This window comes from Callorhinus ursinus, unplaced genomic scaffold (genome assembly GCF_003265705.2).
Source record: "Callorhinus ursinus isolate GAN/ISIS: 27379988/994484 unplaced genomic scaffold, GSC_fseal_2.0 scaffold43, whole genome shotgun sequence".
NCBI lineage: Eukaryota > Metazoa > Chordata > Mammalia > Carnivora > Otariidae > Callorhinus > Callorhinus ursinus.
Genome location: NW_027397105.1, coordinates 11,869,831 through 11,885,479, shown reverse-complemented (window position 1 = coordinate 11,885,479; position 15,649 = coordinate 11,869,831). Strand labels below are relative to the sequence as shown.

Genomic DNA, 15,649 nt, shown 5'->3' with positions numbered 1-15,649 from the left:
TCTGGTCAACCTGTTGATGCCTGAGCATGGGAACCCAGAAAGCCAAGTGCCTCAAGATGCCGGGCCCCAGGGACAGGCAGGACAGAGTTCTTCGCCTGCCTTAAGGCTGAACAAGAAGCTCAAAGCCTGTTCCTGTGCCTCCCTGAGATGCAAGGGGTGGTCTATTTTGGGATCAACGTCCCCAATTTCACATGGCTTCTCCTGGCAGGAGCTGCTGTCAGGGAAGCCTCCGCCCACACCCTTGCGCAAGAAAACCATACTGATAAGAGCTACTTCATGCCCTGCCTGGCTGCCCCCCAGCTCCCAGCTCTTCTTTAGCAGCAGCATGGGAAGCACTCTCTTGTGACTCATAGGAGAAATCCAACCACAATCAACCCCAAGGCGGGGCGGTGGGGGTTGGAGGGGGGGAGGTTGGTGTTCATTCAAAATCTGTGTCTACTGCCAAGTCCTCACAGACAGATTTCAACGTTCTTGGCAGCCCTGGACTTGGTAAACAAAAGGCGTCTTTGTGTTGGCCTGTGACCAGGCCGGGATCAATCCTCCCCCAATGTCTTCCGAAAGCCACTGAAATGGTCCCCACATACGTCTTGCGTTGTTCGGCCAAGGAGTTCCCTCTTGTCTGGGCAAACATGTCAAAGCCATCACGCGGATTACACTGCTGGAGTGAACTGAGGGTACCACTGACGCTCTCTGTCCCCAAGTCTGTGGCAACAAAACAAATGAGGGGAGGATGAGAATAAAATGTGGCCCGTGGACTTCAGGAAGGGTCCCAAAGTTCAGAAGCCCGTGGGCAGGTTAGGGTTCTATGGGGGGGGGTTGGGCAGCTCTCCTCGGCACCCCCGGCCCACCACGTACAGGAGGAGTCACACTGGGGCCTCGTTGGGGGACGGAACAGCCACAGACCCCCCACCCCCGAAGCTGCTCAAGGTGGGGAAGAATCAGTATGAACAAGAGGGAGACTGCTGGCAGCGAGATGGGGCTTGGGGCCAGTGCCTCTGCAGATTTCCCACAACTCCTCACTGACTCGGTCATACGTCTAAGGGCCTGGGTCATGTATTTCCTTGATAAACATTTCGCAGGCACCCACCACGTTCAAAGCTAGATCATGAGCAGACCAAACTGAATCTGACGCGGTCCTTGGCCTTAAGGAGCACATGAAGTAGGTGGGAGACAGATACCACCAGTACCGAGGTTGAGATAATTGGAAGAGATTCAAAACTGACCCAAGAATAGGAATTAAAGGCCCAGGCGGACTCTGCTGCGGGGAGAAGGGGAGAGGCAGGTACCAAGGCACAGAGCCTGGGAAGTCCAGGGTGTGTGAAGTGAACAACGCTTGTGGAGATGCTGAGGAACAAAAAGGCTGGAAAAGCATGTGGGAGGCGGCTGGGGTGTGAAAAGCCTCAAAGGCCAGGTAAAGGAGCCGAGGAGAAGAACGCTAGACCTTTTTTTTTTTTTAAGATTTTTAAAACGTATTTGAGAGAGAAAGAGAACACGAGCGGAGGGGAGGGGCAGAGGGAGAGGGAGAAGGAGGCTTTCCGCGGAGCAGGGAGCCCGACACAGGGCTTGGTCCCAGGACCCTGGGATCATGACCTGAGCCGAAGACAGACGCTAACTGACTGAGCCACCTGGGCACCCCTAGACTTTTTTTTTTTTTTAAGATTTATTTATTGACAGAGAGCACGTGCAGAGGTGGGGGGAGGAGCAGAGGGAGAAGAAGAGAGAGAATCTTAAGCAGCCTCCATGCCCAGCACAGAGTCTGACACAGGGCTCAATCTTAGGACTCTGAGACCATGACATGAGCCGAAATCAAAAGCCGGATGCTTACCCGACTGCACCACCCAGGTGCCCCAACACTAGACTTTCATTTAAGAAGGGAGGCAGCAGAATTCAATTTGACTTTTGGATATTAAATCTGGTGGCCTTATGCTGGATGGATTGAAGGCAGAGAAATCTGTTCCAAAAGAGAAACAGTGGCCACAGATTCATGAGATGCTGGGAAGCCAGAGAATCACAGCAATGGACAGGCCACCAAATAAAAGCCCGATTTCAACTGTAATGGAATGAAGGTATAAAGATAAATGTTAAGAGGAAAAAAAAAAGGAAAACGGAAAACGTAGAAAGAATTTTGTGAGAGCCATGCATTATTATTTCAATACTATAATTTTATCTGTTACAAATTGGTGTTACCATCTAGAATCATATACACACTTGCAAACGGAAAAGTGGGAAAGTGGTGAGTTTCTTTTGTTTCAGGCTTCAGACAGTGCAACACTTTAGGCTGATGTTAGTTCAAGGAGAGGAAATCCACCCGTGCCATCACCTCCTGATTCCAAGCCCATGGCAGACATTACCAATCAACCACAGACTCATCTCCCAAGCAGCATCCTTCTTAGACCTGTGTCCCAAGCAGCCAATGAGCTGAAACCTATTGCAGCCAATGAGCTGAAACCTATTTGCCATCCTTGGCCTAGTATATATTGAGAAGACAATCACTTGGACCATAGAGACTATTCCAGATAAAAACACAGCAGCTACCTTTCTTTAAAAGCAAACAACTTCCAGTTCCTTGGAACTCCCCCCAACCCCTTCTTTCCAACACACGCTTAAACTTTTAAGTTTAGGGACAGAAGTCATCAACTAAAGGTGGTACAACTGGCCAGGTCTCAGGAATATGCTTTTCCATGGATGCCTCTAAAGGCTCTCTTTGGGCCTTCCAACCAAGAGAGAGAAAGGGGCCCTCAGCCCAAACTCACAACCAGGAAGTGGCCTGAAAAGAAGGCCCTTGACACAAACCTGTGAGACACTTACCTAAGCCTGCAAGCTGAGAGGAGAGAGAAGATGGAGGTGCCGTGTTCCCCACCATTGGGCTCACCACAGCTGGAGATCCCGGGCCCAGGTCTATTAAGTTGTCCTCGGTCACTTCGTTCAGTACCTGCCAGCAGAGAAGACAGCAGTGAGCCCGAGCGCCCGCCTTGGGCTCCTAGGTAAGAGCCAGCAGGCCCGGTGCAGGGTACCCAAGAAAAAGCATCAACGCTGCACCAATCCAGGAACAAAGCAGTTTTCCTCCCCAGGATTTTGGTGGTCCACGGTGGCCTCAGGCCATTGGCTCCTCCCCTTGCCCCCAAAGGAGGCAGGGCTGAAGCATTCAACCAGGACAGTCGCTGTCCCTGGAACTGTAACTTGGGGCTTGCTTGCCATGCTCCCACCGGGAATGTGTCTGCTAGTTCTTCTGCAGTATCCCATCAGCCAGAGCTTGCTCCTTCATTACCCCCCATTTTTTTTTTTTGAAGAAACCCTACCCCCAACGTGGGACTTGAACTCACGACCCCGAGATCAAGAGTCGCACGCTCTACAGACTGAGCCAGCCAGGTGCCCCTCATTACCCATATGTTTAGGCCCCAGTTAGAAAAACCAGAGGTGGGACCTAACAGAGGTAGGTCTCCCAGCATCCGGAGAGGGGAGAATTCTGAAGGAATACTTACTCCATTACTGGCATTTTGCACCGATCGGCCTGACCTGTATCGTTCAAACCTAATAGGGGAAGGGAAAGCAGAGTGAGGAGGGACAACGTGGTATAGTGATGCTCACTGGTCCTGTGAAGACCTCCTGGGGACCAAGGGCCCTGTGAGGCCAGTGGACACCGAGACTCCAGGAAAAGGAAACCAATCGGGGCCATTTGGGGGACATGGGGGAGTGGGTCCCTCTCTACCCCGCAACTTTACTGTGCCTTCCTCTGGAGGATCAGCCTCCAGGCTCACCCACGAGCACACGGAAGGGGGGGGAGGAAGGTGTTGGTTGGCACATCCCATCATAAGGAGATCATTATAAGCATTCCCAGCTGTGCCCTCATGCTCTGGGCCCAGAGTGCTCCTTTTGCTCCTTGGGGGACAGGGACTGGGCCAACCACTTGACCTTGGGAGTGGCTCAGATACGGATCTCCAAAGCCAGGCAAGAAGTGCAGCCCCCTCCCTATTTCATAGAGCTGTGCTAGGCATGATTAGCCTGTCACTAAAACGCCCTCAGCTCAATGTGCTGGAGGAGAGGGCCTGGGGCACACACAGAGGAGGAAGACAGGCACAGGCCCTTGGCCTGGCCCAAAGGCTCCCCAGTAGCTGCGGATGGGACCTGGCTAGGAGCAACCACAGACAGCCTCTGCTGTCTCATACCCACCAGGTGGGGAATACAAGAGCAATTGTGCGGCACCTGTGTGGGCTGCCCTTGCGTTTAAAAGTTCCAAAATGCCGTGCGCAAAGAGGTAGCTAAGAGACATTCTGCAGCCTGAGGCTGGAGAAACCAGCCTTTACTGAGATCTGCTCAGCTCAGCACCTGGTAAGTAGGGATCCCCAGGAGGGACAATCGGTTAGGCGATGTGTGTCCGCTGTGGTTTCAAGAGAGACTTGTGTGTTTTTATGAACCATGGCCCATAAGGAGAAGGAGAATGTTAACACATATGAAAAGTTTCTACTCCTGGAGTACCTTTCTCACACCATCTCGGAGGGACAATTAGTCTTATCAACAGCACTCAAGCCAGAACGGCACCTCAGGGCTTTGTCTCTGAATTTGTGGTCAGGCCGGGTGTGGCAGACTCAGGAGAAAATGCTCCCATTGGCCCGTCTTCCTATCCCAGGAGGGGCTGAAACGGGTTTAAGGTGAAAAGGCCAAGCCCATTTAAAGTAGAGAAACTGGAACCACAAGGCAAAACCAAGGAGTCTGGAGCTGGGAGTCGAGGAACCCCAGATCTGCTTCTAATCTCCAAAGGACACACGGGGCCCCTGGATGGCCCCACATTCTTACTGCAGAGGTTTCTTTGTTGGATAGACCTGGGACCACCCATCCCTGCTGAGACAAGGCCTGGGGTCGTGATACCCATGGCAAAATCTCCCTCTAAGCCCCCCATCACACTGACCCTAAATGATGCCAGATCATCACGCTGTGAGTCAGCGCAGGGACCAGGGCCCCAAATCTCCGAGGGCGGAGGGCCTCAGACTTGGGAGAAGGTTGGCCTGGTCAAGGCGCTTTCTGGTGCCTTTGCTGGGAGAAGCCTGAGCCACACACGCCCGAGTGATGCTCTGGGAGCCGTGCCTGCCACTACCTCCTATTGACAACTCCTTCCCAGGGGAGGCTTTGGAAAAGGAAAAGGATTTTCAAGCTGGTTACCTCAAATCCAAAAATGATTTGGCTGCAGAAAGAACTCAAATGAACGTGTGTGTGTGGGTGTGTGGGTGTGTGTGTGTGTGGGTGTGTGTGGTGTGTGTGTGTTTCCCTAAACAGCAGCAGCATCCGGCACTTACACCCTGCCTTCTTTGGAATACTCTAGACACCCTGACATTTGCAAAGTGAGGGAAAAATCTCTTTTTCTTCTTTCTTTAAAGATGGCAAAGAGGAAATCTTTTTTCCTTAGTAGAGATTTTTTTCCCCCTTTAATCCTTTTCAAACTCAAAGATCTTCAAAGGAGCAGGTGCAAGCTCCCGGGCCCTAGGGCCCCCGGCCCTCCCCTCATGGGCCCCAGGGGGAGGGATAGTGGGGAAGGCAGGGCAGCCTGAGGCTTGCAAAGGGCAGAGCCTAATTCTGCCCCTCACTTTCCTGCTGCTCGGTTCCCAGGAGAACAAGAAGCATTTTCCCTGTCAGCCGGGAACAAATTAGCATCTCTGATGAGCATTTTCCAACCCTACACTCCCTCTCCCTCTCCGCATTGTTTGGGAGAAAAATCCCTCCGTTGGCAACAGTCTCAGGGAGGGACGACAAGGGACACCCGCCCCACCTCTCGTAGCGGAGGAAGACGTTGTTGAGGTCATCATTGACGTGAAGCAGCTCCTCGGTGACCTCCTCGTTGGACACGCGGGAGATGAGCTCCACGATGCGCTGTTGCATGGCCCGGCAGGTCCTGTTCAGCTCCTAGGGAACACACACGCCTCTGGCTAGCCTGCTGGGGACGATGCGTGTCCCATTCTACCTCCTCGGGCAAAATGTGAGCCAATTCTTAAAAGTCACCAAAGGAGCGCACACTTGTCCGAGAAAGCCGGCCGCGGGTGGGATGCAAAGTGGAGGGCCCCTCTCTCACTGCCGAGGAAGGAAGCTCTTTTTCAATGGACGGACAAGGGTCCATAGCTCTGTACTCTTATACGTACATCGGCACGCGTTTGTACAAAGCATTCTTTACATCTAAGAATATGATCCTTTGCAGCTGGCTTTTTCTCTTCAACAAAATACGCTCGACAACCTCTCCCCATCGCTTTCATATGGCCGGCCCCACCTCTGTGTGTGTGTATCATGAAGCATCTCCCCGTGCTTCCACTGCCTTAAGGCCTCTTTCTGGCCAACCCAAACAACGTGGCAAGGACCATTCGTACACACACAGGCTCGTACACTTGTGCCAGCACTTCCACAGGACAAGCTTCTAGAAGTGGAATTTCTGGGTGAAAGGGTATACAGTCACTTAGAATACGGACTGGCAATTGCAGAAGACCCTCCAAAAAGATGAGACCAGGTCATTTACGCTCCCAGCAACAGCAAGGGTGTATTTTATGACTGTATCAGGTACATTTTGGTGGCATGTGTGATATCTCGCTGAGGTCTGAGAAGCTCAGCAAGCTCTGACATGTCTTCCAGGCTGGCCAAAGAGGACTCCAGTGAACCCCCAGTCACCACTGGAGCCTGCTCTACCCTTGGAAGGACTGTCCCCCTGAAGACAGACCCTTACCACTTTCTGGCCTGGTTTCCACAGGCTTTCCCTGCTCTAGATAGCAGCCTGAACTGTGCTCTCGTTGAAGCCTGCCTGTGAAGCTCCCTCAACCACCTGCCAAACTGACTACAGGAACATTCTATGGAAAAAAGCTCCGAGTCCCAATGGGGGTGAAGCAGAGGGGAGAAACTGTCCCCACCCCCCCTGGACACCAGAGGCAGCCGATGACCCACTGGATGAAGGGGATGAGGGATGCAGCAGAGGTCCTTCCTTCCTTCTCACAGCTCAGCCTCAAAACCACCTCCTTTGGAAATGTTTCTGATGGAGGTAACTGCTCTGGACACTGCCCACATACGTGATCTCTGTTCAGCTCCGTATTCTGTCTCATCATCTGGCCAGCTTGGCTAGAACTAGGTATCCTCTCCCACTAGATCATAAACTCCATGAGGGAGGGTGCCATCATTTCTTCCCCCAGGGATGACCTCGAACCCTACACTGAGCTACACATGGTGAAAAGGCCCAGTAATCATCTGCTGAGTCGAACACAGACGTGGCCAAACACAAAGCAGGGAGTCCCAGGGCTCAGCAGCGCCCTGCAACACTATGCTCAGCACACAGGGGCATTACTGCTGGGCCCCTCATCTGCCTCCTCTCTCTACACCGAAGCTCCTTGAGGGCAGGGCTGGCATCTCTTGGCCCCATTTCTCCAGCACCCATGACCAACACACAGGAGCTACTCCCTAAATGCTTTGGAAAGAATTAATTAACGAAGGCAAGTTGCATTCCTTCCATCCACACCTAGTCCAAGGTCTCTAAATAGTGTTCCCTTACACACTCGTGTGCACACACACACCCCCTTCACTACTGGACGACAGTTGAGTGTCCTGGGCCTGATCCTGCGGGTCAGACCGAAGTAGGGACCTCGACAGACCTGCCAATCACAGAATAAGTAGATCATGACCAGCCGGCCACCAGGTCTGGAAACTGCTTCTGCCGTCACCCCTCCCCTGGCTGCTCAGCCTGTGGGGGGCTCCCTCCCCAACAGCAGGGGCAGCTGAGAAAAGAAGCCCAACCCACATGGGTCATCCCACAATCACCCCACTATACCTGTAGTTGTCAAGACAGAAAGTTTCTCGATTTAGGCAGCTGGGAACAAAATAGTCTGGTGTTCACCAGAAGAAAAAAAAAAGCTTCACTGGAGAGCCTCTGGATTGCTGGGCCCTGGCTGGCTGGTTATGGAAACACTGCCCTTGTCTTCATTCTACCCTGTTGCTGGCCCTCTGTAAAACCAGAATGCTGCTGTCAGTCTCTCTTGGTCTAGGGCCAGCAAGCCCAGTATCTGGACCTTCCAGTTTTTTCTATGAAGACAGTCCCACTCGGTTCTCCTAAGACTCCCATTCTAGGTTTGGGAGAAGGCAGAGTGATCCTGGAACTAAGGGGCTGTCAGCAAATCACCGGGGATTCACAACTGCTCTCTCCCAACCTCTGACCTGGTGCTTCAGGGACCAGCTGCACCCGGGGAGTAGCATTCCCACCAGCAGGTGATGCAGAGGGGCGGAGGTCAGAAGCAAGCTGAGGCTGAAGGAGGAAGGATGGGGACACCTCGACTCTATGGAGCTCTGATCCCTTGGTCCGTGCAGACCACCTGCTCCCCATCACTGTCCTCGCTCAGGATCTACACCAGCTTAGCCTTCTTGTTGGCCCTCTCTCCACTCAGAGAATGGGCAATTCTCCTTCACCTAGAATCGAATCTTCCCTCGCCAGGACTTGTCCCAGACCCCAGTGACCCAGCAGTAAGCATTTTTAAACATACACGCATGCGTTAGAATAACAGGCAAATACTGAAAATTAATCATATCCAGGAAAGAGTGAAATGCCACGAAATGTCCACTCTCCACCACTGTGAACGGCTCCTATCCCCTGGCCGGCCACAAGAGGGGCATTCGGGAAGCGGCCTGGGACTTGGAGCCTGGCGAGAACTCAGTGATGGGTTGCCACAATCCCAGCCATGGGTGCTGGTACACACCCACAGGTCAAATCCAGTCACCACTGGGACAGTCACAGTACACAGGAAAGCCAAGGGCCCAGTGGAAACCCCAATTACAGAAACAAAGTGCGCTCACGAGCGAGGGCTAAGATGAAAACTGAAAAACAAAACAAAAGCCCACACAAATGAACTTCTGAAAAGAGCAATCACATTAGATCACGGGAAGGATTCCAACAGCCAGGAGTGAAGTCAACAACGTAAACAATCATATTTACGATACATCGTTAGACCGCAGGGAGCACCTGCTTAGGGCCCATAAGGGAGCATGGATTCAGATTCACTTTAAAAGACCAGCCCCCATTAACCAAAAGAAAAAAGACATTTGGCCATTCTTGGGCAGCAGATCTTGCCTAGCACTTTGGAAGACAGGCTGGAGACCAGCCAAAGCTCATGGGGACGGAAAAGAAAGACAGAGCCTGGGGACACAGGCAGCAGGGTGGCGGGAAGAGGCACAGTGCCTGGATCCCTTCCTGGACGTGTATGTGCCTCGTATAGAGGAGACCAGCACTCAAGGTGTCCGCAAAAAATCTCTGATGAGCAAAAGGATCTTGAGCCCCAGCTACAGGCCCACTCCCTCCAGCAAAGGCAGACCCCACTCCCACCCCCAGGCAAGCCCAGGACAGGGAAGAGGTCAGTGACTTCCTATCCTAACTGCAGGCCAATTCCAAACGGAAAGAGGTCCTAGGCCACCCTGGCAGAAGCTGGCGGCATCACCTCCCAGAGCCACGGGCCTTCTCCAAACACACTTCAGACTTTCTAGAATAGCAGACGGCCCTCAGGCACTAGCCCTTACTGCTCAGGGGCCCCTGAGAAGGCAGCCCTCTGCCTGCCATGTTCCTCCCTCCTTTTCTATCAAACAAATTCCTACTCATCCTTCAAGGCCCCAGAATGTTTCCCCACCCCAACGCTTAGTCACAAAATTTTCAAATGTAGAGAAAAGATTTTAAAGTGTTAGAGTAGACCCCATATACCCAACCCCTAGATTCTACCTGCCATTAACATTTTACAATTCCAGCTTACCATTTGTCTACCCAGTTACCCATCTCCCTATCCACCCAGAATGTTTCCTGGGGATTCCCCCAACCCCTACCTCCCTCAAGACTGGACATACCTCTGCTCGGCGCTGCTGCCCCATGTGGTGACAGGTCCTCCAGCAGTGCCTCTGGCTTGTGTGTATCTCCAATAAATGAGCAAGAGCCCTTACCCCCACCCCAATCAGTGGAAGCCTGGGAAGAAAGAGCAGGCCTCAAGGATGGTCCACCAGAGTCAAAGCAGAACCAAACCAGATCGTTCAGAAGACTGCAGGGAGTGTCTCAGAAACATGGCTCCAAACGTCCAAAGCACCCGAACCACTAGACAGAAAAGGGCAGGGCTGGATTCAGTCTCCCCCAGTGGAGCCCAGGGCCTCCTGGGTGCTGGGAACCAAGTGGCAGGTAGCAAGCAGCCATGTCCAGGTCCGCTCTCCAGGCCTCTAGCACCCTCTGGGCCTGTTTCTCCCCGGGTAGGAAAGAGGGGTCAGAGAAGTGGTAAAGCTCTGCAGAGGGCCACTGAGGGGCCTCCATGGCATGGGGTTTGGGACATCCCACCCCATGGCTCTGTTTTTATCTCTTTGAAACATTACAGGTCTCTGTGGAATTTTATTTGTGGAGAAAAGGGTCCCCCTATTTTACAGAAATGTTTGGAAAGTGCTAGATGACTCCTGAGACCTCTGCTAGCTCTAACACTGTAACTTCGGCTTGCAGGAAGAATGAGACCCAAGGGCCCACAGTGGGGTGGTCTCCCGGACTGTAAGGCCCAGAACATCCGCTTTGCCCTTTGTACTCGCCGCCTCGCTCCCCACAGCCTCTAGCTGGGGCGCTGGGAGAGACAGCCCCCGACCCCATGGACGGAGCCTCGAATGCTCTGATCCCAGAGGGGCACCCAGGGGCCTTTCAAAGAGCTTTGCCTAAACTGGCCCAAAGAATCCAGCCTGGAACTTCCAAATCAAGGATGTCCTGGGGTCTCTGCAGAAAGTTTTGCTATCTCCTTCCTTCAAGCTTTTAAGTTACCATTTTCTTCATCTTCTCCTTTTTGTAAGATTTTATTTTAAATAATCTCTACACCCAACATGGGGCTTAAACTTACAACCCCAAGATCAAGAGTCACACACTCCATTGAATGAGCCACCTGCCCCTATGTCATCATCTGAAAAAAAAAAATTTAAACAGAAAAAAGACAAAGGGATCGAAGGGGAGAGGAGAAGCAGCGTGTTGAGATTTCTGCCACCAAACACCAGCGGGCTGCCTGCAAGACCTCCGTGGGGTCACCAGCAGCCAGACCCATGGCAGGTGCAGTTGGGAGACCTTCCACTGCCTACGTCCCCCTCTAAAGCAGCCCCACGGGGTGACTTTCTTCTGATCCTAAGTCACAAGAGCATGCAGCTTTCCCCGGTCACCCTTCCCACCATGCAACAGCCAGGACAGGCATGTCCTACATGCGGAAGATTTTGGCTTCGGCCTCCTCCTATGTCCAATTCTCAACAGAGGGGGAGAACAGCTGGTCAGTGTTCTTTGTGCAAAGGCTCTCCATCTATCAGAACATATTAAAATAGCCTCTTTCTGTCTAATTAATCCCAATGCCTTTATCTTTTCTTCAAGGGACATTCTCATCCCCACCTCTCAAAACAGTCTTTTAATCATCTTTATGGGTTTCCTCTGAACCTTCTCCAAGTTCTAAGGAACACAGAGTAAGGTCCTGAAGATCCACTTTCTATAGCAAGCAAAGGGGGGGGGGGACGGGGAGAAGAAGAAGAAACTCTTTGTTGAAGAGAAGGGGGAATAATGAAGCTAAACGTGGAGAATAAACTAGATCTCTAGAGAAAATGGTCCTGGACATCCCGGTTTTTGTTGAAACGAGATGCAAGCAGCAAGAGGGGATATACCATCTGCTACTTGAAGAAACAATGTGAAAGAGAGCTTCTTTTACTACCTGATGGATGGCCATGCAGGAATGCCCAATTTGGGCATCACTGGATTAATTAAAAGTTATTATTATTTGAAGACAAAGCTCAAGAGGCTAATTTGGGAGAGACGGAGAGTACCGGATGACAGCCTCAGGATCTTTAAAGATTTCCGAAACCAGACTCCCAGGCTGCAGCTAAGGACATGAACTTCAGCAGACAGCGATGCAGTCTCAAATTTCAGGCCTGAACCCAAGTGCCTACACACAGGGTAGGGAAGATACAGCTTACTAGCTCCATGAGAGAGATGGAAGGTTTTAGGTTGATGGAAGCTCTCATTTTTATAGGCTCCTGCTAAGAACTGCCAGCTCATCTACAAGGTGGGCTGCCAACAGGCACATCTGTACCGCACAGACCAGGCCGTGGCAGGGCTCATGGCAATCTTCAAATATTTAAGCGTTGTGAAAGAGGACTTTGTTTTGTTCTGTGGTTAAAGCAGACAGACCAGGGTAGCAGTTATTAAGGAGACAGACCTTAGCCTGCCGTATAGAAGGATGTACCAACAATAATCACAGGAGCTCTGACTTGTGATGAGTTGCCTGTGCCTGGCACTGTGCCTGCCACCTCAAATGGACAACTTTTTTAAAGATTTTATTTATTTGGGGGGGGAGAGCAAGAGCAGGGGGAGGGGAAGAGGGAGAGGGAGAGAGGGAATTCCAAGCAGACTCCGAGCTGAGCGTGGAGGCCCAACGCGGGGCTCGATCTCATAAACCTGTGTCGAAATCAAGAGCTGGATGCTAGGGACACCTGTGTAGCTCAGTTGGTTAGGCAGCTGCCTTTTGGCTCAGGTCATGATCTCAGCGTCCTGGGATCGAGCCCCATGTCAGGCTCCCTGCTCAGCAGGGAGTCTGCTTCCCTCCTCTCCTCCCTCTGTGTTCTCTTGCTCTCGGTCTCTCAAGTAAATAAATAAAATCTTAAAAAAAAAAAAGAGAGAGAGAGATGGACACTTAACTGACTGGACCATGCAGGCACCCCTCAAATGGACGATTTCTACCCTTCCAAGATGAGCGTGATCACTCCAGGCTCTACCCAGTATCAGCCAGCCTGTCAGTGGTTGGGACATGAACCCAGTGGTTCCTTCTGCCCTCCTGTGGTGCTTCCCAAAGTCTGACCAGGACATGCATTTGGAAACACAAGTGTTTCCTTCCGTAGGCTCCCACAAACAGCCTGTCTCATCAAGAAAATGCTAAGAAACATGAGGTGGGCACTAATCTGAGCACATGGGTAGAGCTGGACTAGTTGCCCAGAAGGTCTGTCCCAGCTCAGGGAGTGGAGGGTTCCACCCCCGCACAGCGTTCCCTCTGGGCACCCTGCCTCAGTTTTCCTCAGGGTCTCCAGCTAAGCCGCCGACACAGCATAAGGAGTGGCCTCAGTCTCCCTTCAGGGAGACAGGAAGCAATTGGGGACATTACCGCCCATGACTGCGGTCCGCCACACCGGTGCATCCCGGGGCTGACACCTCCTATTTCCTCTCTTTGCATTTCCTCCGCCTCCTACCCAGCAATTTACACTCGAGTCAGGAGCAGCGTCTGTTGGCGTGAACATTTGGGTTGGTGACAAATGGGTTTATTTCCACGACCCCGGCCAGCACTGTGAGCTCCGGAAAGCTTCTACCCTGAGCAATCTGGCTGCCCTCCAGCTCAACTGAGGGTCCTCAGGGCACATTCTGATCCCATCACTTTCCAAGTAGCTGGTGTCATTTTCCCATGTGGAAGTCTCACTGTTTGGGGTGGCCCCAGCCCTTGGGAGGCCCTGCCCAGCCGGCCTCCAACTGCCCAGGGAAGAAGAGGAGGGGAGATGTCAGGGATGACTGAGGAGCGAGGCCAGGAGCCAGGAGAGCGTGGCTGTTCACACAGAGCTGCCTGACTCCTGAATCTCCCGTGCTGAAAGGCCAGCCTCCCACTGGCACCCAGAACCATTCTTTCTGTATGATTTATAAGATAGCAAGGAGGGCTGGTAGGCTTGGAGTTGGAACAAAACAGAGGGAAGGAAAACGTCATGGGAAGCAACCTATTTTTGAAAACTGTGAGCTGACGCCAGGAGATTAGGTTCTGTTTGTCTTGGCTGATGGGCTTGTTTAAACACACACACACACACACACACACACGCATGCACGCACACACATACGCATGCACACACACACACGCAAGCGCACACACGCACACACACAGAGTATGCTTGCTGTCTGGGTCTGCTCTGGCTGTCTGGAAGCATGTTGGCTTTGTTCGGCCCACCCCCTGCTGCCAGGAGCTCAGTTCTGTCCACTGCAAACCCCCTGTCAGCAGGAATTCTGATGCTGACACAGCACAAAGCTGCCTCAAGAGGCCCTCGCAGTTTCTGGACGGTTTCTGGACTGATCTCAGATTCCTCTGTAGCAGCTAATGCCTGGAAGAACTCCCCCTACAGGCTGGGAATGGAGGTCAATGGTGCATTAACGGGACACTGGGTCCCCTAGCATGTGGCACGTGAACAGCTGGCCCCTGCTGAACGAAAGCAAACCTAGCAGGCTGCAGGTATCAGAAGCGAGGTCTGGGAGAGGCCACTCGGGGCTCCTCGTTAGGGCTGGCTGAGGGTACTCGGCTCGGCTTTAAAGAGCAACCTGATGTCACGGCTTCATGGAGATGACCTGTTTCTGGTCGGCCTCCCTGCACCAGGCCGGGCGCTCCTCCAGAGCAGAGACCACACTCCACGCACCTCTGCTTTGCTCTGCGTCGGCCCAGAGCAGGTGTCCACCCACCCTCACCTGCTTGGGAGCTGACGGCTTCATGGGAAGAAGAGGCCCAGGAGCAGGCAGGGTCACTTGGGCTCGGGGCACTGCGGACTGGCGGGGCCACCCGAGCCGGGCCTTCAGAGGCTGCGAGTGTGTGCCAACAGCGGGGTGGGAGGGATGACACTCGGGGGGGCGCAAGACAGACAAGAAGATCTGGCACTTGCAGCTTAGAGCATCCTTTCTCCCCAACTCCAGAAGGTCACTGCTTCTGAGGGCAGCACAGATGCCACTTGGTACAAATGCCAGAGTCGTCTGAGATGGGTGTGGCAGAGAGCCAGCTGCTGGCTCTGGCTGGCCAGGATCCCTGATGCTAGTCTGAGGGCGGCCCTGGGCGCCAGCCCTGCTCCCGGACCCCTTTCTGCCGTGCCCCCCGATCTGAGGGCAGCCAGGAGGGCGGGGAGGCCAGTTAGCAACAGATGCTCACAAACCATCAGGTGGCCAACCCCAGCCTGGAATCCTCAGTGTTCAGGAAAAGAAAGGAAGCTTCTACCTCATCTCAATCTCAGGACTGGCTCAGGGGGCAAAGTGTGGCTAGAAGGGCTCCTGCGTGCGGGGAAGGCTGAAGAGGGCCTGTCACAAGTGTTCATGACATAATGTTGAGGGAGCAAAGCGACATACAACATTGTACACACAATAGGATCTCAATTACATCTGAAATGAAAACAAACACGGAAAAAAAATCAGAAAGAAAAAGCATCAGAACATCGACAGTGGTTATTTGTGGGTGCTGGAATCAAAGAAAATGAGTATTTTCTTCTTTATACTTCCTTTTTACTTTTGATGGGCATGTGTTCTGTAATCGGCATTTTATAATCAGTGATAAAAAAAAGCCACGAAGGAAAATAAAAGAGAGAGCCTGGTACTGGCTTCTGACCGGTCCCAGGAAGCATGAGGCTGAGGGAAACCCTGCAGGGACTCAGTCCCTTCCCACAACAGTCCCCCTGGGCCCCGCTCCTGCCTCACTGCTGGGTGCCCAGGTCCAGAGCTTCCACAAGATGAGGCCCTCCCTGCCCTCACCTGCAGCAATTCCAGATCGGACGAATCCTCCTGCCCGGGGACCATTTCTGTTAGCATCTCCGACATGACTTTTGTGTTGCCTCGAACAACGTCCAGTTCACTCCGAAGCCTGGCAATCTGTTGGGCCAGAGGGGT

General features: G+C 52.7%; 1 protein-coding gene across 5 annotated transcripts in view; it reads right to left on the bottom strand.

Annotated features, from left to right (window-relative positions):
- Positions 1 to 15,649, bottom strand: part of TOM1L2 (target of myb1 like 2 membrane trafficking protein) — a 115,101-nt gene that overhangs the window by 12,368 nt on the left and 87,084 nt on the right. For all 5 annotated transcript variants that reach the window (XR_012375033.1, XM_073881803.1, XM_073881804.1 and 2 more), the window contains exons 7-11: positions 15,515 to 15,631; positions 5,762 to 5,895; positions 3,483 to 3,531; positions 2,809 to 2,932; positions 585 to 702 (exon numbers count right to left, since the gene is read on the bottom strand). Coding sequence is in view for 4 of the 5 variants with exons in the window: in XM_073881803.1 (XP_073737904.1) it covers positions 585 to 702; positions 2,809 to 2,932; positions 3,483 to 3,531; positions 5,762 to 5,895; positions 15,515 to 15,631 (542 nt within the window). In the remaining variant the exon portion in view is untranslated. The remainder of the gene's footprint in view (positions 1 to 584; positions 703 to 2,808; positions 2,933 to 3,482; positions 3,532 to 5,761; positions 5,896 to 15,514; positions 15,632 to 15,649) is intronic.